The 21,719-nt window shown below is 44.5% G+C and overlaps 1 protein-coding gene across 1 annotated transcript; it reads right to left on the bottom strand.

The window, feature by feature from the left end:
• Nucleotides 1–3,729: 3,729 nt before the first annotated feature.
• Nucleotides 3,730–21,486, bottom strand: LOC104523979 (low-density lipoprotein receptor class A domain-containing protein 3; the record flags this gene model as incomplete). The annotated part of the gene is made up of 3 exons (XM_010166721.2): nucleotides 21,351–21,486; nucleotides 5,344–5,469; nucleotides 3,730–3,864 (listed from the first exon to the last, which is right to left on the bottom strand). Coding segments are annotated over exons 1-3 (343 nt in total), but the record flags the coding sequence as incomplete, so codon positions are not given.
• Between the last annotated feature and the right edge of the window lie 233 nt (nucleotides 21,487–21,719).

Genomic DNA, 21,719 nt, shown 5'->3' with positions numbered 1-21,719 from the left:
CAGCACCAGAGTGAATACAGACTCACAGCAATGAAACCCCCTTTCCTAGGCAACGGGCTAAAGCTAATAACGGTATTTAGCAAACTTAGAAGGAAAGAAAAGAAGGGCTATGAAAGGAAAGGGAGTTGGAATTAAAATATCCAGTATGCTTTTGTTGGTGTTAAAGCTTTCCAGAGTAAAAGTACCAAATGGAGGAGAAACCCAAGGAAGAAGCACTGTGAAGCACACATTTAGATAAAAAGCAATTCAGAGAATAAATTAAATACAGTCCTAGAGCTGAACAAATTGGCATGGCTGTTGAAAAAATATTAAGAAGGAGGAATTCCCTTCCGATTGAGTGGATACCTGTCGCAGAGCAGCAGCTGCTGTGAATGATTAGCACTGTCAGCTCATTCCAGGCACAGAGAGAGATCTTACAGCAATAAGAAAAAAAAGTGTCTGGGGAAGAGGAACTTCCCTGGATTAAGATCCATTAGGTACAGAACAGGAGCAGAAATTTCCTGTGTCAGGAAAACTGAAATAACACCCTAAAAAGAGCAATTCATACATGGGACTTGTGTGGCTAATCCAAGCAATTATATCCTCCACCCAGTCCCAAAACTCAGGCACGTACCTTGATGAATACACCACATTCCAGATGAAGGGAAACATCTGGTCGTAGGACTTCAATGCTGGAAACCAGAGATGAGCAAAGCAGAGCTGGGGTGGGACTGAAGGAACAGCTCTGACACTTACCAGGGCAGCTACAAGACCTCCAAATAATCACTGTGGGGAATTAGATCAGACTTGCTGCGAAATTGCCATGGTTTCAGTTTTTAAACTGTCACTTTCCCCATGATATACAAACCTTGGTCAGATGTGCAACACTCAGTTACCAGTGGTAAGGAGAAAGGAGGGCAGGAACTTACTCTCAAAAATTGGAATTTCTTCCCATTTTCACAACTAAACCTTGGGACCTTGGTCTCCTTCCCCTCAAATGAATCTGCCCCTACTTAGGACTAAAATTAACCTTTACAAACCCAGGGCTTCAGGCTCTTCTCAAATTGAACATGCCAACAAAGCTGTTATTCCTGAAGGATGGCACATTTTCAAGTGGTCCATGCCAAAGCCAGGTCCATAGGTCTTTCACATCACATTACTGCTTTCCCTGCCTGCAGTGACCCCTCCTGATGGGAAGGACCTGTGCCCATGGAGGAGGACCTGACACAAACCAAACCAGTCTGCTACTGGAGCTTTCCAGCAGTGAGGCAGCCTTTGAAGTTCATGGAGAGGTGTTAATTTAAAAAGCTTGTCAGTATATCCAAGAGCAAAAGTCCCAATTAATAATTCACACTTCATTCCACGTGTTCCCATAGCACTTTGCAAACATGAGGTCTCAGGACGTGTCCCTGCAGCGGACAAGCAGGGACGAAGCTCTGCTCCTGCCAGCCAGGGTGTCACGCCGGGAGCGCTTCATCGAGCGGACCTATGTCCCCTCTTCCCCAGCTGTTACCAGGTGACAATGACACTATCGTACAGTGGCTCAGAAGCTTCGTGATTTCTAAATCAACACATTTTTAGGCAGAAAAATAGCGCACAAGGGTAATTTCATATGTCAGACTACTCTCAATTACCCTGAACAAAAGCTACCACATCTGACATAACATAGCTAGTGAGAAGAAAACCCTGGATCTTGATTTTTTTAATATCCTACAGATGTGCCCTGCTCTGTCCCTAAGTACCCAGGGCACTGGAGTTCTCATTCCTGACCAGGATTCTCAGGTACTGTGTTAATACTGAACTCCTAGTAATTACAGTAATTAGATCTGCTGCAAAAAGAACTGTGAGAAATTAAAGACTGGCCACAGTAGCCTCTAATTCTCAATTAACACAGAGTAGTTGGTGTGTTTGGAAGCCAGGACAGCCATACCCATAGCTGCAAATTCCAGAGGGAACGGTGATTTACATTCCAGCGGGAAGCTGGGCGCATTATACTGTTTAATCCTCGCTTTGAAAGACAGGTACACGAGATCCCCGCTTACAGATGGCAAAAGGGCAATTCAGGGAGGCTCTGAGCTGCCGAGGGGCAAAGACAATCACACACTCCACCAGCCTGCATTTCACCTCAGGAGCTCCTCACTCCCTGCCTTGCACTTGGGCTCCTTTTTCTAACAACAAAGCCCACAAACCATCGCTTCTCTGGTCCTAATGAGCCAGAGTTCCTTCTCCCATGTCTGGGGTCCTTTCATGCATAGAATCAGACAGCATTACTTTGCTTAACCCTCTTACTAATCTGACTTCTCCAGAAGGACCAAAGATAAAGACAAAAGTAAAGGCTTCATGCAATACAGCTCTTTTCTTCTCCTGAGCCTGACAGTCACTTCCAAAAGCAGATTGTCATGACAACAAACAACCTGGAGGCAATCCAGCCAATTAATCTGCAGAGGAAGCAGTCATCCCACCCTTGGAAAACAACACTGCTGCTTTAAGCTTCAGAAGCCAAAAAAAAAAAGAAAAAAGAAACCCAACAAGAAACCTTACTTACCACCCGCATTAATCTTACAAGGCTGCCTTGGGCCTGTGCTGAGAAACAACCTGGGCCTGGGCAGAGCCATACGCGTGCGCTAGTCCCTCACCAGCCCTGCTCTGCTGGCATTGCTGCTGCAGGTTTTCCCTCTTCCCCTCTCAGCTGTCAACAATATTTATCACCATGTTAAGCTCAGAATTATTTTCTCTTCCACAAAGGACTAAATCAGCACTGCAGCTGGATATTAAAGTCATTCTCCTTTAATTTCCTCGGTTTCTTCTTCCTTCGTACCCTGCTCTGTCTCTTGTGACTGTTGAGAAATCTGATTTCCATAGGCCCAAGCACCCTGCATCTCCCCTGCAAACATCCACCACCTCACATTTTTTGCCTACTCTGATCTCTCAGTATGAAAATATTGAGCAGTTGATCTCTCAGTAGTCACTCAGACATGAGCATGTTTAACAGCTGATGTCCAAGATGCACCATTTCTTAACCTCAGGTCATTCATCTATACTTCAAGTTTTATAAAATACTAAGGCATTCAGTTACAGACAACAAAACTGAGGAGCACTACGTGCAGACTTATAGCTTCAGTTAAAAAAAAAACAACAAAAAAGAGACATTCTGTTTTGAGATTCTCATGAGACTCAATACACAACAATTTTCAAACAAAAGTTTTCTTCCATGTCCTCATCCTTCTCTCTAAATACAGAAACAAGGACGGGCAGGAACAAATTCTTTCACTGTAGACTTGTCCTGCAGCGAACCACGCCTTTCAGACGGTCACTGAGCAATGAGGATCTAAAGCTTTAAGCCTGCAGAGATTTACTATCTGGTAAATAGACAGACCGCCAAACTACTTCAAACTGAAGTTTTATTAGTGGTCCCCCTGGGTCCAATTCATCTCTCCCACTCATTAGTTGGGAAGTCACTACATGGATTCCCAACAATCCAGTGAGCACTGGATCACAGATGATAAGCACTTCCTGCAAAAGTGCATTTTTACTAACCTGAAAAAGATACCAGTCTTGTGAGCACTGAGAATGAAATGTGTGCATGCACACACGCTCCACACGTTTCACTCTCATTATCTGCAGAATCAGGAAAGCACAGCTCTAGCCAACTCAGAGCAAGCCAACAGAATCATCTTTTCTACCGAGCCTGTTCCTCGTTGATTGGAGCTGTTATAATATTGCAGAAGAGAATAACACCCATGTGCCTACCTTGAGGGCTTTCACAGCTTTCTTCATCGCTGTTGTCTTGACAGTTATTTTGACTGTCGCACACAAAGCTTTTATCAATGCAAAGGCCGTTTTTGCAGTGGAATCGGGCAGTAGAGCAAAGCAAGGGATTTGCTGCTGCGAAAAGAGAAAGTGAGACCCTTCATTAGGAACGCTCTTACCCCGGCAGTGAAACAGCCATCAGTGACAACAGGTCAGCAGTCCGCTGAATACGTGGGAGTAACCTGGCAATCACACCAGCCTTGTCTCTCTAAACAGAGAGAGCTGACATTTCTAATTCATGCAGGTTTCATTACAATTAGCAGAGAATTAGTCCACCCACAGCTGTGACAAGCCTTCTGCTCGCTTCCACCAGAGCCCCTCTCACAATCGCTGTTCAGTGCTCAGCATTTGCTCAGGCTGAGGACATATGGAGGGTGGCACCGCCTGTGCGACCCCCCCTGCCACAAACCCTGCCTGTCACTTCCCATCACAACAAACTCAGGTTAGCTCGAGTTTCATATTAGGAGCCAACAACCCTGGCTGAGAACTGCCAGGCAGGGCTTTATTCACCTCTGCTCCTGTCTCCTTCCACCCGCCCTGTTCTCCTCACTGTTTGGACAGTTTTGTTGACATTTCTCAACTTCTCGGTGTTTGAATTTCAACTCCTTTTTAAGGGTAAGATGCACACAGCCAGGAAATCCTTTCCCATGGGGCCCAGTGTTGCACACAGCAGAACCAGAACAGTATTTAAGCAGGCTCGTTTAGGCAGGGCAGTCTCCTCACCCACGCCAAGCCCAGCAGGAAACACGCTCTAAGATGCTACGTCTAATCTTTCATTTCAGGCTTTAAGCAGAGCAATTTTCACCACTTCTGCTAGCAGATGACATCACAGCTTCAGTGCATCTCACTGTCAAGGAGGTTCCCTTGATATTCATCTTAGTTTTCTCTTTCCTAATTTCATCCCTCTGCCCTCAGCTATAGCCCAGCATACAGAACTACGTAATCCCTCCTCGAACAGTGTTTGCACCTTCACACATAGCCTGAGCTTCCAACATAGTCATTGCTTAGCTGAGACATGCATAATTTAGCAGTTTTTAATATCTCCTCATAAATCAACCTCTCTGTCCCTTAATCATTTTTGGCACTCTTCTCTGAACTCCTGCCAGTTCTCGCTAATGCAGTGACTGAAACAGAACACAACTTTCCAATTGAAAGCCCTAAAAAAGCTGTTTAGATGCCTTGTCTGCTTCAAAGTGTTTCTCTGCCACAATAACAAAGGGGATTACAGTTCACAAATACTAGCTGGCTTCCTATTTTTTTATTCTTTAAAGTATAAGCTGCCTTTAAAGAGTCTTTAAAAAAACCCCATAAACCTTAAAAGTCTGCCATGCATATAACCTGCAGTATATATAACAAACACCCCTAATTCCTCCAGCTCCCCAAAAGCACCTTTATCATGAACACGCTAAATCTCCTTTGGTCTGAGACTGCTGCACGCTTGCACAGCACACTGATTTTCCAGGTCACTTTAGCACTTAGTGTTCCTCTACATAAGCAAAGCAGTGACCAGGAAATACCGAGGGCACGTGTCAGTGGTGTAGAGGCTGCACTTACTGCAGTTCTCCTCGTCGCTGCCGTCGGGACAGTCCTCGAAGCCGTTGCACCGGAAGCGGCCTATGATGCAGTGGATCCCACTAGTGCAGGGGAAGAAGGTGGCACCGCACTTGGATTTGGCTTTCGCTGGGAAAAGATACAGAGAGAAGAGGGCAAAGATGAGGGAAATAATTGACAAAGGTCAGAGACGCTTTTGCAGCAGTCCAGGTTAGGGTGGCACCCATGCTGGGTGTCTCCCAAGCTCCCCATGCCCTGCGTTCAACTGCTTCAAGTTTTTTGTGTGAGATTTCACTTGGATTCCATTTTTTCCAATTTGTAGATTTCCAGAATGACTGAAACATTCAAAGTCAAAACAATTTGTCAAACTTAAATTGCTCAATGCTTTGGAGTCCAAATTTGTAAATCTGGCAGGGATGTACTCCTACCTGCCCCTTAAAGACCCACTGAATTAGACCAACTCAGAATCATGGAATGGTTTGGGTTGGAAGGGACCTTAAAGCTCATCCAGTTCCAACCCCCCTGCCATCAGCAGGGACACCTTCCACTAGACCAGGTTGCTCAAAGCCTCATCCAGCCTGGCCTTCAACACTTCCAGGGAGGAGCAGCCACAGCTTCTCTGGCCAACCTGGGACACTGTCTCACCACCCTCACACCAAAGAATTTCTTCCTCACATCTCAGCTCCATCTCCCCTCTTCCAGTTTCAAGCCATCACCCCTTGTTGTGTCACTCCCTGCCCTTGGCCAAAGTCCCTCCCCAGCCTTCCTGGAGCCCCTTCAGGTACTGGAAGGTCACTAGAATTTCTCCCCAGAAGAGAGGGTTAGTTAAACTTAGAAGCATTGGGGGATAAATATTAAAAGAGGGTCATACTTCACAGAAAACAAGAGCAACCATCTCCTCTTTGCATGGAAGTCTGTTGTACATGTCACTGCCCCAGGCATAAGTCCAGGGGACAGAGGTCTAAGCAGGTCCTCAGGTGGCAGACAACCACCCTCGGAGGCAAAGGTCTCACTGGACTCGTCATAGCCCCCCCCAGCCTGTAGCTATACATCATGCTGAGTCCACAAACACTAAATAGCAGCAAAAGTCTAGATTTTGTACACTCCCAAGCTTCTCTTGCTTGTTCAGAGAAGCCGAAGAGCTCAGTGAAGAGCCCAAGGTAGACAGAGATAGCGAACGAACACGGCAGTGTGAGTTTGGAGAATGTGGGACCTGGAGGCAAACTTGGGCAAAGGCAGGTGTCCAAAGAGTAATGGCTGAAGAAGGAAAGGAGGAATACAGAGATACCAAGCGAGTTAAGTGTCGTTGTGAGAACAAGAAACGCAAGAGACCTTCATTAAAGTATTTTTCAGGCTGCAAAAATCAAACTCAAAAAAGAAAATGCTACAATTAACACTGCCTTGGTTCAGCATGATTTATAGAAACATGGGTGCAAAAGTATCATGAGCTATACCAACTGCATCTCTCACTGTGCTTCTCTCCATCACCCATTACACAGCTCTTCAGGACAGAAGCTACATCTATTTCATAGTAGCAGCACAGCTATTCATGTCACACTAAACACTAACAATAGCATCAAAACGTGTTTAACAAATGAGTACAGAATCTCATTACGATCTCAAGTACTTCACATTTTTTACCTCACTGCACAACAACTCTTCATGGCAAGAAAAGAACACTGCCCTCAGCCACAGCAACACAGCTGCTTCCACCACGATGCTCGAGGCAAGCACCAGTTAAGTCTCCTGGTATCAGCAGCCTGAACAAAGCAACGCCTAGAGTAAAAAACAATTTAGTGGTTAGTTGTTTGTTGGGTTTTTTTCCCCTCCCTTTGCTTTTTCAGACTAGCACAAGACATGATGGACCATATCACAGGATGCTGAACTCTTCAGAAAGTCCACTTTCTGAAAGCAAAACCAGTCGCTGCAGGAAGAGCACACTGGGAATTGCAGGAAGCTGAGTATGGTGCAGTGGGAACACATGACAACACCACGCACAGACCATCGATGGGAGAGCGCCAGAAAAAAAGCCAGCTCCATAACTTGCTGGCCTTCTGAGCAAATGTTTCCTACTCCCACACCACATCGACAGGATGCGTTTACAGCTCCCAGGTTTTGAGATGTGACAGATCTGGAGATCACAGCGACAGGCAGTCTTTTCATGTACCATATGGCACATCAATAGGCCAACCTGTGCAGTTTTGTAAGGCCAGACCAAGGTCAGGGACAACAGGAGTGCAGACAGAAAACAAAGGATATCCAACAGGGACAAACAGCTCCAGCATTAGTTTGGAAGAAATCCTCCCTCCCGGTGCTGAACACCAAGTGCAGCTGTAGCAAAGCTGCCCTCCATCACTCAGCAGCGTGCACAGAAACTGCTCTAAGCCCCAGCTACAGTAACTCTCGCTTGATTTAGTGTCTTCCAAAAGCAAATTCCTGCAGTTCCTCTCCAACATGTTTTTCTTTATCACGCCAGTAGTTTTCAGTTAGGATTATGAAGTGTAAAAGCATAGCACTTTTTCTGAAGAGTAGCCAAGGTCCACTTTGGGGAAAAAAAAAGGGAACCATTACTTTGTAGAAAAACAGGTGATAAATTCCCCTGAAGTTGCTGCCGTGCTTAACACCACTGGCAACGGAAAACCCTCAGCCAAGACATCTGAGCCCCTGCAATCCTTCACTCGGCTTCAAAGAGCAACTTCCGTGTTAAGAGTTTTGAGGCAGACTGATCTCAGCTAAATAATCTGGTAACCACAAGGTCTGAGGCAGGACTGTACCCAGTCTTTAAACAAAAGCAGCAAAACAAACATCTTTTAGCAGCAGATCCCCAGACCAGCACGAAGCAAGCAGTCTGCATCAGCATCTGACCCACGTTCAGCACGCTGACCAGCCAGCCCCGCTGCTGCTGGGAGCGTGTGGTGATAACACACAGATGTGACGAGGTGCCCGATGCTTCACACGTTGTGTTTTTGTTGTTGTTTTCCTAAAAGCCAACATCTTTACAACACCATGCAGTGCATTTGCATTGCCCAGACCAAATTACTGCCTCTGGACAGGTTCCTTTCTTAGAGATGTATTTTGAGCCAGAACAGTTCCAAGAAGAGGAGGAGAAATAAGAAAAGGAGGAGGCAACTGTGGTTTTGCCCCTGTTAACATGTACTGGATCCCATTTCTTCAAGCAGGTTTACTTCAATCATTTGGGATCTGCAGTCAGAAGCTATCAACTTTCTAACAAATCATATTCAGAGAAGCTCTTTGCCATCTCTGAAAATCCTGCCAAATTAAACCTTCAAAATTCTTTACTTCTGAGATTTCTAACACAGACCATCTCTTACTCATACAGCCTCACTCTTCCTGTCCTGACCAGAGCTGTGAGCTGCAGAGGAGGCTGCAGGAGCCATCTCAGGTAGGACAGACACACATCCCACCAACCCCAGCTGCCCTGGCCTCCAAGGCAAGAAGGTCAAAAGCACATCTGGTGCATGACCTTCAGCTACCACAGTAAAACCAGGAGCAGTATTTAAAGTTTTAACACATCGGGAGGAAAAAGATGCTGGAATGACCAGTGTCGGGAAAATGCACTCTTTCTTCTGTCCAAAGCATCCTGATATCCCATTAAAAAGAGGGAGAAATCATTCGGGACCATGATTTAATTGAAGTATTGCTTAGGACTAGATGATCTTTTGAGGTCCCTTCCAATCCCTAACACTCTGTGATTCTGTGTGATTCTGTGATAACATTTAGTTCAACATTTTCTCCCCAAACCTTTTCCTGTCTCCTCCTCCTGTTGTAACAGCAGCCAGAGATGATCTGTATGTGCAAAGCTTTAGGTTCATTTAACAGCAGCTATCTATTTGGCTCCTTCAGTGACTTCAGCCTCAACAAGCTCTCAAGCACAGCACTACCTTTGCAATCTGTATCCTCTGTTACACCTCACTGAAACAGGCTCAGGGTAATCAAAATATCACCGAAATATCAGGAAATGACAAAGAGAAGCGAAAAAGGACAGAGATCCATGTGGATCATCTGGCCTTATTCAGCCTCGGTGTTACACCCCTAAAGGGAAAGGACAGGAGAAGTTTGTTGTTTTTGAAGGAACTGGCGAGTCCTCCTGAGCCCAGGTCTCTAGAACCAAAGAAACTCAGAGCAGACATTGGAGGGGAAGGGGTAAGGAGTGATGGACACACTTGAAACACAGCAGGAAATCACACAGCAACTTACAAGACTGTGCCTAAAGAAAAGCTACTCAAATAACAGCAGATCCAGTCTGGATCCAATTGCAGGAATCTAGCAAGTACAAAAAACACCCCAAATAAACTGAAATTCAATCAATTTGTGAACTTAGAGCAGAAAACCATCGATTCATCCCAGTTCCACCCTTCTTTTGTTACCTAGGCATGGTAGAAACAGTCCAGGATGGAACCATTAACATGAATCTGTATTTACATGACACAGAAGGGAATTGTCATGGTATTTTGCAGGAGCTGTCAGTGAACCACCATGCGCTGGAGGAGCCTCCTCTGACTCCATTAGCCACAGGAAGAAACTGCTCTTCACTAAAATATTCTTCTCATCTCTTAAAATTCAGACATGACGCAAGTGGTGAAGATGGTGGCAGAGAACTGCTGGCCACAGCATAAGCTTGACAAACGCTCCTCCCGGGTCAGTTTGCTTAAGTTCAGGGAAACTATTTTGGCAGTGGTATGTGTGAGTGTGTGAAGCTGCTCCTTATGCTACGCAGAAATCAATCCTCCCACCCTCTTTCAAGGCTCTAAAAAAGTAGTGACTTCCCATCAGGACCAGTTGTACATTCCCCTGAAGGTGTGACAGTTTGTGGGCATGGCTCTACAGCATTAACAGAAAAACATTTTGCTATTTTTAGGGTACCAAGTGGGAAATAACACTATTTTTCAAAAAGTGTAATCCATTTTATTATGTCTCAGCAGAGATGAATACCAGCAGGGAGGGAGGGGAACAGATTTGGCATATACTGTGTAAAACCTTCTACTGTACATAGATACACCCTCGTATAAAAGCAGTTCTGACACTCTTGACTTGGCTATGAGGAGTTAAAACCCGACCAGAAGGTTACAACAGATCTTCTGTGATGGGCAGGTGATTTTTCTTTCCATAGATAGAGCAGCAAAGACATCGAATGGCTTCTATAATTAGCGGCAAGTGAAGTGCAGTTGTGGAGTACAGATTTGAGGAATACAGACAGGACAAGATGGCATGGCCCAGCTTCTTGGAAAAATAATTGTCCTATGTCACTGTAAGTAGATACTAATCCATTGTTTAGATATCTCAGTAAGATTTTGGAGCTGTGCCCCACTAGAATGACACAAAGCTTAAAGAGAAGACACTCTGCATTCGTAAGAGGTCGAGTTTCTCTTACAGAAGGCAGGACACAGCCTCGCTAATGAAACTTGAGGGAAGAAACCTTCTGACTGAATCCTTATTGTTGAGCCAGCCAGTCCAGACCTCTGCACCCCCCGGCCGGGTCACAGGGAACCAGGCACTGCTGCTTCCACGCAACACGCGCAGAGACAGCACACGACCGGCACCTCACGTGCGGCGGCCGCTACAATGAGCGCCTTTCCTTCTTTTAATTCTACAAACATTTCTATTTTGAAACATTTCTCAGTTATTTGGCAATCTGGAAATGAGATGTAGCAGATGTGACAGCAGACACGTTGTGACAACCTGCAGCTAGAAATGAACTGCACAGTATTTCAGCAGCAGCATCTCTGAACTCAAACTGTCGCCCTAGAACCCCTCCAGGTAGCAATCAGGCAAAATAACTTCATGCTGCTCCATGCCCGGACGCCTCAATCCAACAACAGATGATGAGTTACTCAGCTAATCAAAACCTGATACTTGCATCCAACAAGAGCAACTCCCCCAACAGAAAGTGTTGTGTGCAGATGCTGCGTTACTGCGGAGCCACAGGTCTTGTCTTGACTTCGATAACAAACCACCTGAAACTTCTCTGCTGTTAATTTACGCTGAGATACCACAGCCACATCAGACAGCACTGTACATCCAGCCTCTCTTGCTGCAGGCATGGCAAGGCACAGCATTTCACAAAGTTAAAGGCAGCCACCTTTTCAACTCGTCCTGTTCTTTGAAAAACAAATTTTAACTTCAATTTCCAAAGAAGAGAAGGATCAGTTTTACAACACTATGTAACACAAGCAGGATGGCACCAGGATGGCTCACCGTCCCTTTCACCCCAAGAACTGATATAAACCCTAATCCAGTTAATACTAAGAGTTATTTTGGGTTAGTTAATTGCTGTTTGGACCCTACAGTATTTTCAGTTCGGTTCCCAGTGGGAAAGCCACCACTACCTGCAGCCAGCACAGATGGCAAATGCATCATCTGCGGCTCACACAGCTCCAACAGGGCTGTCTTGCAGAACGACAAGAAAAAAGCTAGCACTTGAGTACTGTTCCCAGAATAAAATCCACCCAACAGTCTACTCTGCCAGAAATTCTCCAATTCAAGGCAAAACAACCATTTAGTTTAACGAGTTTTGATCCAAAACACAACTGCAGAGTGTTCACTGCACCTATGCAAAGCCCTTGGGTCACTCTTAACCTTTGCTCCCTGTTTAACCGCTCAGGTGAAGGAGTTGCTAGTTCTAAACTGCTCATGTAAACTCGGAGAAAGTGAGCCTAAAAAGTACTTTATTTAAAAGGCAGCAGTTTGGTTTTTTAAGTAGTGAAATTAGCCCCATATGGAAAAAATCAAAGTAGCCTCCAATGTAGTAAGCCACCATCCACTTAGGTGGGCAATATCTGCACTAGAGTTGACAGTAAGAGAGAAGGGACAACGCTAAAGTACAAACACCAATGGAGCCTGCTGCCATGGAGAGCAAACTGCTTCCTCTGAAAAGGGGAAAAGAGAAAGCACTTCAGAGCTGGACTACTATGGGTGAGTGGCTTTTACTTCTTGCCAGACAGTAAAGCCTTAAAGTAATCTTTCATGGTCTGGAAGTCTGTGTTGCAGTCCTACAAAGCCATCACAAAGCAGATGAGATGTCAGAAGAGAGCACAGACAAAAAGCTGTTTTTTCAGGCATTCAATAAAGCCATTTCTCTGTAAAAGAAGTATTTCAGAAGTTACTACTCGTTAAAGAACGTGAACAATAATATCCTAACCAAAGGACAAACTCTAAATCAGCTGTTACACCATACAAATTAAGGACAACTTCAGAGCTGTTAAGTCACTCCAGATGCACACAGGCAGGACAGAACGCTGCCCTTAAGGGACAACCCTGCTCAGAGGACATCAGTGTGCCTGATGGGCTACCATCCCTCACCCCATCCTGGGCTTCTAGCTACTTGATCTTTTTATTTCAGCTGTGCCACTGATTCCATCCAACCGTTAAACCTCTCTCCATTCCAGGCTCTCCAATCAGGCTAGTTACTGACCCTCATCTAAAGGAGATCATCAAGAGGATTAAATAATTAGCACCACAAACCCTCTTGATCTCCCTGCATAAAAAGCTATCAAATGTAAGAAGCTATTGCACTTGCCCTACTCATGTGAAAATTTCTGTAATTGAGCTTCAAATGAAACATCCACCGTGGTCACTTCATTATAAATCTTATAACTACAAAGTATTTGGTTGCTTAATCATGAGTGAAAACAAGAGTTAATTCCAGTTTGATATTCCAAGTTTGAGAGCCACCTGAGCAAGTAACAAAAAAGATCAGCAGCTGGCTCACAGCATTTTCCCAATTAATGCAGATGCTCATTTCATGCATTGTTTAATATTCAGCTTTGATGTTCTGATGATTGTCACCTACCTGCAACAAATATTCCAGGTCAACCTGGAGAAAACAGGAGAGAAAATAGGAGAGAAATAGGAAGCAGTGAGAAAAACAGAAGGGAGATTTAAAAGCACTCAGTGACCAGAAGTTGTGAATAGAAGTCCAGAGGTCTTCCACAGGTCTGTGTACAACTACTACAATACATACAACTACTGTTACCGAGGAATCCCTGGCTTTCTGCTGTATATTCTAGTCATTTAGAAAAGGAAAAAAGGTGTTAATTTCATTAGCCTTTGACACAAATCATTACTGGATTGTAAAGAAGAACAGGACCACTACAGATTGGTTTTGTACAGTTTTGTAGGACTGTTGCTGGCAACGTACCTGGGAGCCTGGAATCCTAATCCACGACAATGCTCACCCATTAACAGAAATCCACAAAATCTGCTTTGACTGCAGCTCTTCATTGCCATGATCCTCCCAGGGTGCAAGCTCTGGTAGAATGCTTCTCTCTTCCTTAGTTCTGGCCCTGCTGTTAGATCTTCTCCTTCCATATATTAATCCCCTCCTTGCCCTAAGTAGTCAATAAAAACCCCACCTACTTAGAGGTTTCCTTACAGCCTGTGCTCTCCACAGCCATTTAAAGTGCACTAGATGGAGATGTAGAGCAGGGTAGGGCACCACAAAGGTAGACTGATAGTCCTGTTTATAAGGAGAGTTAAATTCCCAGATCATACTCTCAAAAAACCCCACAAGCCCCACACTTCCACCATTTGACATAGATTTTAGGAGGAACACAGAGCTTTAAAGTATTCAAATCACTATAATTATACTAGTTATTGTAACATTCTGCTTTTCTATTTCTCTCCATTCTCAAACTTATCAGCAACCAGCACTGGAAACTTCTCAAAGTACACCTATCTAGCAGCAACAGACTGCAGCAGATGAGATGACTTCACCTTTACACATGATGGGGCAGTCCAAAAGATAGTTGCAGGTATGCAATGCTAGATCTTAATCCTAGGAATCTGAATTGCAGGTGTCTTGAAAACATCACCCTGCCCCTCATCTTCTATAGCATCATCCTTAGTTAGCACCAGGCTTTAACTGATGCTCGAAGAATCATTTTTTGGTGCCACTGATCTATTAAACAACTCCAAGTCAGTAATCTTTACAGATGGGTAGGATTAGTCCTACCACTGCCATATTTCTAGGAGACCGCAGCTGGTTTGGACAAACCCTAGAGCTCACTGATGTCACTTCTGAACTGGGCAGACATTTCTCATTAACAAAAGGCTGCATCTCATTCCTCAGTGCACTGAGCTCTGCTTGTTGAGCCCAAAGCCCAGTATTTAAAAGGAGAGCAGCCAGAGTGATTGTGTGCCCTTTGTTCCTGTACATGAAAGCTATTCATTAGACTGACTCTGCTGAGTGGCTAAACCAAGCAAAGTATCTTCAGCTGTAATAATTGCACTATCATAATCAGCAGTCATTAAATAGCTTATAGAGATTGCAGAGCTCATGGTCTCTACAAGACCTTTTCTGTCTTTTAAAGCAGCTACTAGACCTGGCTACTTATTCTTAGCAGCGTAGAAGTCACGAGTTTGCTCTCATAGCAAAGTGTAAGCAAAGGTGAGGACAAACATCTAAATTCAGACTGTCACCAGAACGATGTGGGTTGATAGCAATGACCATTAATTAGCAAGTTTTGTCTGTGCCTCTGTTGTACTTTTGTTACTTACAAAGGGAAAAGCATGGGTATATAATATGCCTTAATATAACTCGAGCTTGTGTTTTTCCTGCAGAGCAGACTCAAAGCATGCTCCTGATTGAGGGCAAGCTCCATAAAATACTTTAAAAAAAAACCAAACAAACAAACAAAAAACCAGTGAACAGCGACAAATCTAAAGGTCACTTTCTGAAATCTCTCCCACATCAAAGGCGGCAGGACAAGGCAGTCTGACAGTCCTTATCTGAGGTTTCCAGGTGTATGACATGGGTTTGAAGCTGTTGCAGTCTCCACTCAATCCTCCTCCTTCCTACTGCAGGCTGCACCGGGCAGTGCAGGAGTTCTTGCACTCGAGAGCTTCTCCGTGACAGAGCAACTTCCTCAGCCATGACTCTGTTTCAGTGGGCTTTTTTCTTTTAAAAATAATTTCCACTTCTCCGACGCTGTGAAGCTTTTAATACACACAGCTCTTCAAAAACTACCTCTTTTGTAGAAATGGGATGTAATTACATCAGTCAAAATGCATCTGAAGTACCAGCCTGGAGATGGAAACCTAACCAATGCCCTTGTTCTGTGAGAGTTTCAGTTTCCTAAACTGAAAGGTTTTAACAACCTTTTCCAACAGGAAAAGATGCTTCACATAACCTAGGAAACCCAGGCTGCCAAGTGCAGAGTGTGGGTTTCATTTGGCCTTCTTGTAAAGAGCCTCTTTGTAGCTCATCCCTGGCTGGGTGTAATTGTTTGCCATGAACACTTTCCCACAGACTCTCCATTCCTCAACGCCCAGAGCAGTAAAACCTGTTCTAAGCGAACACCAGAGGGAGCAGCACACATTTGGCTGGTAAGTAGTTCTTAAATTGGGAGAGATGGAACAATTAAGGTACAGGAAATCTTGGGGAAACTTAAAAACGGTTATATACCTGGATTCAATTGGTTTCCCAGATTAGTCACAGCCTCTAGGGCTATGAGAGTTGGTCTGCGGGTGCAGGACTCCAGCAAAGCTGGGCTCACCACACAATGCTGAGTGCAACCCAGGACTGCAGACGTTAGAAACCCTGCAGAGTTCCCCTGTAAGCACAGGTATCTCAGGCAAAAGACAAAGCTGACCTTTAGTGGAAGCCTGCTTTGGCAAGTGGCTTCAATACCTGCCTGGGGAATGCCAGTTCAAATTGACTATTTTCATGCAGCACGTCATTTAATGAAGACACTCTTCCCCGTGGAGAAGACTTGCTCATAAAGATTCTGTCTGAAGGACAATCAGAGCAAGGTCTGATGATGACGGATTGCTGGTGATGAAATGAGCTTTACTACCACAGTTCCAGATGTTCCTACAGAGGCCTGCTCTTGCTAGCCAGTGCAGAAGTGTGTTGGCAGCACATTCTTACAAGCACAGATGATGCCCTGCTCGGAGATCTACACGCTCCCATCACACAGCCTCTAGCAGTGACTCAAAAACCTGCTGTACCTTTCTGTTTGCACTGAATGAGCAACAGTGGCAACTGGAAACAGAAACATGCCAGAGGCAGAAGTTCCTACAGGAGAACACACCGCCCCAAGGCTGTCCTCGCACAGGATCTTTTCCTAGCCCACAGCCTACGTACTTTGGCCCTTGGATTAACACAGCTAGTCACTGTACTCACTGTGTGCCACTTTGGCTCATAGCTGAACACGAACTTGGCACGTAAGAAACAGCTCTCAGAAGAGCAATGATGGGAAATCTCGAGTTCTGGGTGTTTGGTATGTCTCTAATTCTGGCTGCTGTCATGCCAGGCACTTAGCAGGGATGATGTGCCATGCTCTGAATCTGCACCATCTGCTCCTCGTTAGCTGACAAAGGCAGCAACATGCCACCTCTCCACTAGCTGTTGCTCATTAGCTGACAAAAGCCATTTTCAGTGTTCACATTGTTCTTTCTGTAATAACCTAATACAAAGATGTACAAAGAGCAAAGAAAAGAGGAAACAAAGATGACAGACTAAATTATGAGCTTAACTAAGAACATTACTGTACTCCTAAATCTCAAGGACAGAATCCTTCCAACACTGTGATGCAGGTCTTGGCCCCAAAGGAACGTGTCAGCAGGTAGGTATAAAGGTCAGCAATAAAGAAAATCCATTTACCTCAAAATGTTTTGAAACATGCAAGCACATGTTTCCAGGCTCCTTCCATTCAGGTTCTCTGTTTTGTGCCATTCTGGATATTCCATAACTGCTAACAGAGAACAGAGTGGCTGACCCCATGCAGCTCCCACCCTGACCAGTGCAAGCACCAAACCCAGGTATAGATATGCCTGGTATGTGCCCAGAGCAGGATTAAGGAGCTACGCAATCAACACCTATAAGCTCCACAGGAAAGTCCTGTTGGTAAAGATTCTGAAGCCTCAGCTTCCACTGTAAATCATCTACACAGCCAAAAACTAGTAGTAGTAGTAGTAGTTAAAAGCCCGCTAACATTTAAAATAAACCTGCATGACAGATATTGGGACTACACATGGTGATGAGCAATCCAACAGATGAGAACCAGCAGAGCCAGAGGGGATGAACTACAAAAGGGTTCTCTATTTTGGGAGATGCGCTGATGATGGCACATTACTCAAACTATAGAGAACTGGAAATACTCACAAAACATTTACACTGCTATGGTCAATTAATTCTTTTTCAAGCTCAATTAGTGGCTTGGAGGAAAAGCCAAAGAGATACTCTGCTTCAAGGGGAAGCCGTTTTTATTTGCAACAATGAGAAGTCACTGTCTCAGCTCATTCCCTCCCTCTTATACCTCTTCTCAATCCTCCCAATCCTCCTCCTCAGATAAAACTGGGTAAAATTTTTCTGTCATCACATCTCCATGAGAGAAGGCAAGAGTACAAGAAACATTCTGCGCACCAAGCAGCACACAGACAGCTGGCATGGGAAGTGTTAAACTGATCGCAAGGGAGGGCACAGAGGAAGTAAGGAAGATGGCAGATGATATGGATTCTGGCAAGTGTGGGACATGAAGAAAAAGCCCACGAGCAAAGTGAGACAGTTAATGAAGAGCAGGAGACAGAAAAGGGACAAAAGGATCAGACCAGGAGTGGTAAGTTTTCCTGTTGGAAGGGGGACAGACAGGATGAGATGCTTACAGCAGTGGAACCGATAAGCCGTTGCTGGACATGCACGTTCAACCACAAGGCAATCCAAAAGAGAGAGAAAGGCTTTGTGCATAGCCACACAGGCGTGTGCATGAACCTTCCTCAGTGTGCACATCAAAACACACTTGTCTGCACAGAAACACCAGCCCACAGATCCACCTGCATCCTGTAACCAAGCTCCTGTTCACACACAAACACTGCACAGCAAGGTTAAAGCCTTTCCCTGTGAACCACTTAGTCGATGAGGAATCGCAGACAAAGCAGCTTAGAGCACGGCTCAGTAGTAACACACTGGGAACTCCGCCATCTCACGCTGCTAATGCAACTCCTACGGCTTTGTCCTCACCAGCAAGAGCTCAGCTAATGCAAAGCAACATCACAGCAGAAAACAAAGGGCTCCAGTTTTGCTGCAAGGTAAGTCGCAGTAAGTGGAGTCCTATTCTGACGGGAGGAAGGTAACAAAGCCTAGCCTAAAACAATTAAAAAATTAAAAAGTATTATACCTCTATCTAAACACACAAGCTCTCCAAACCTGGTGACACTAGCACGACACTTCCAAGCGAGGCTGTCCTCCCTGGACCTGCCTGACACAAGTGACAAAACACACGTTAGTGCAATGACACAACCAGATGTGACGTGACGCACACACACTTGGCACATCTTGAATGTAAACTGTCTTACTTTTCAGCTGCTGTTTCTGCAGTCAAGAACAGCAATTCCTGGGCTCCTACGTTGCCCTCTCCCACTCAGAGGAGATTGAGTGGGAGACCACTAAAGCCAGAGGATCTGAATTTTAATCGCACTACACATCTTTAAAAGTTGTTAGGTTCCACTTCTCTCTCGTCACTGGAAACTGAGCATGTATTAGCAAAAAAAAAAAAAAGAAAAAGTCCCAGTGGGCATTTTCAAACCCTGGAACAGGTGCCCAGTGGGGCTGTGGACTTTCCATCCTTGGAAATGTGCAAAACTTGACCAGATCAAAGTCAGTCCTGCTCTGAGCAGGCAGCTGGACCAAACGACCTCCAGAGTCCTTTCCAGCCTGAAGTAAGCTAGGAGCCTGTCTTCACAGGCTGACACAGGCTGGAGGGGGGAGAAGAGATCATTCTTCTTCCTTTGTCATTCTCAGACAGGATGCTAGGGCTGCTTTCAGTACCTTCACTCTGAGCTAAGGACTCCTCTAACAGCAGGTCTGGACTGCATAAGCCCATCCAAATTTTAATTATTTTCTGATGTAAAGGACTGCTTGATAACACTAAAACAGTACACTGCAAGAATGAGACCATTTTCAAAATTCATCAGAAAAGCCAGTCTCTTTTAGCTACACACACGGTATGCAGATACCCACCTACCTAAGTGACTGCATTGTCCCTCTGAAGCTATTAGCAAGGCGAGGTGCTTAGCAGGATTCAAAAGGGGATGTTTCCTGGGTTAGAAGGATCATCCATCCTTGAGACAGTAAGCCAACTTCCTCAAGTCAGACATAAGCCAACAACTAACACCACAAAAACCCTCGCAGCCTCCTTACTGGTGCTGTAATTGTCTCTCCCAGTGACTCCTCTCACACCCCCAGCACAGACTGGCGCTACACAGGCACATTCAGCCTCCCACACACACCATGCCTGGTTCATCAGATGTGCTCCTCATGGCAGCACACGCAGGGTTAAAAGCTGCCTGCTAAAATGGAGAGGATGGAGATGCAGAACAGGCAGTCTGATGCTCTCTGGATGCATTACACAGAGCCTTGTTTACATGAATATTAATTTTTTGTTTGGAGATTCAAACGAGCACCATCTCCATTCTGTTTTGGCTTATCTGACCTGCTACCAGCAGGCCAGCACAGGATATGAATCCCTTGCTCTCCCTGTTGTCTCTTTTCCATGCTAATTTTACATTTATGAAGGTGATTAGATAGCAGATAGATGTATGGGAAGAGGAAAGAACAGTCTAATTATCTCCATTAATTTGGGCAGGATCAAAAGGATGCTCATCCAGAAAACTGTAGTCTGGAAGTATTTAAATAAAAAGCCCAAAGGACAATTCTTCAGATTCACAGTTGCAGCACAGCCGAGATAGTAAGGTTTATTTGAGTCTGTCGTGACAAGAACAACTTTTAAGAACTGTAATTTTGCAGCTGTTTATATTTTATTGTGAGTCACTATGTTCATTACTGCCTGCAATTCACTAGATCCAACTGATTTTGGTAAGGAAATTTTTGAACGGAGAGTCACAAAGTGTATTTTCCTGTTACTGATTCAGGGGCAAATACCCAGCTCAGCCTTCATTAAGAAAATCTTCATTAAGATTTTCTAATTGTACCAGGTGAAACAAAGTTATTAAAGCCCCCTTATTTTAAAAGGGATGGATAGCAGAGGTTAAAGAAGAGGCATCAAGTTAAAAAAGCAGGAGCATTTAACAAAACTTGGTATTTCTAGTCAGTTAATTTAGAAGTTATTCTTTCTTCCTCCTGCTCCATAAGTGAAGCTAATGATGTCTTGGAAGTACCCTGGGAAAGGTAAGCTGCTTATAATTTGGTTCAAGTTTGATGAAAACCTCCATAAAGTATAAATGTAGAAGAGAAACATTTGTTAGGCAAAAAGTAGTAACTTACTCTCAGAAATTTCTCAGTTGCTCTAGAATCATATGAAATTTGAGGGGTTTTTTTCCTCACAGCTGGATTTCAAACCACAGTGTTACGCTGCAGCATAATCTTGCTGTCTGGGTAAAATGCAGGCTAGAAACTTCCATGCTAACTAATGTCTGAGTAACATTAACTAAAGCTTCATTAATGCTAGGAAAAATATGAAATCACACAGGAGAACCAGATCAGACTTTCTGTGAGTTCTGTAGGGAGGATTAAAACATGTAAACATTACTAGGCAATTCATTTGGTCTATTTTCCAGAAAGTTAGTGCTAAGTTTCAAAGGGTTAAGAATTACATTGTGACGGGAAAGAACAAAACCAAAAGGATACAGTCAACCATTCTGAAATGAAAGGAACTAGTCTTGGTGGTAGGCGAGGTCAACGTATAGCACAAGGCCAGTGTGCTGAAGCAGTATATAAGCATAAGCCCTAAAAAAATCCCAGAGCATCTTCACTCTTCCACTGGAAGAATCGTAAGTCAAGTCTGTCTCAATTTATCCACCTGTGAATAGGGGTTTAGGTACCTGCTGCCAAGTGCTGTATTAAGAAGACTGGAAGAATCTTAAAGACCTGAAATAATAAGAAAGGTTGCGCATTTTTTCTACCAATAGCTAAATTAAGAAACTAGCAGTAGCTTTGTTACTTACCCAATATACACTACAGAGCACACTGGTGACACTACCTAGCCAAGCCCTGTGATATTAAGCACGTGAAGGTCACAGCAATGGTCACTTACGTTTTTTTTCGCTGTCATCGAAGCAGTCCGGCAGCCCATCGCACTGCCAGGCCCCCGGGATACAGCGCCCGTTACTGCACATGAAGTTCCCAGGAATGTTGCATTCGTTGGTGAAGTTATTCCCAGGCAACAGTTGGCTCTCTGTGACAAAGAAAAAAGAGGAAACTTTACAGGGGATTTTAAAAAAGGTGGCAAAAGCGGTCACTGAGTGAGGTGTTTATCAGTGGTTGAATGAACATGAGGCAAATGGATCTTGACCCTGGTTCTTGTGTCCTTACCCTATCAGTACCCTGAGGATGGTACTTGGCAGCATTTTTTTTTTCCTAAATTATCATTTTACCCATTCTCCATTCACATTGCCCATTTGAC

The sequence above is a fragment of the Antrostomus carolinensis genome, unplaced genomic scaffold (assembly GCF_000700745.2).
Source record: "Antrostomus carolinensis isolate BGI_N321 unplaced genomic scaffold, ASM70074v2 scaffold10304, whole genome shotgun sequence".
NCBI lineage: Eukaryota > Metazoa > Chordata > Aves > Caprimulgiformes > Caprimulgidae > Antrostomus > Antrostomus carolinensis.
Note: the sequence above shows the minus strand (reverse complement) of the source record. Positions and strands in the feature narration are given on the sequence as shown.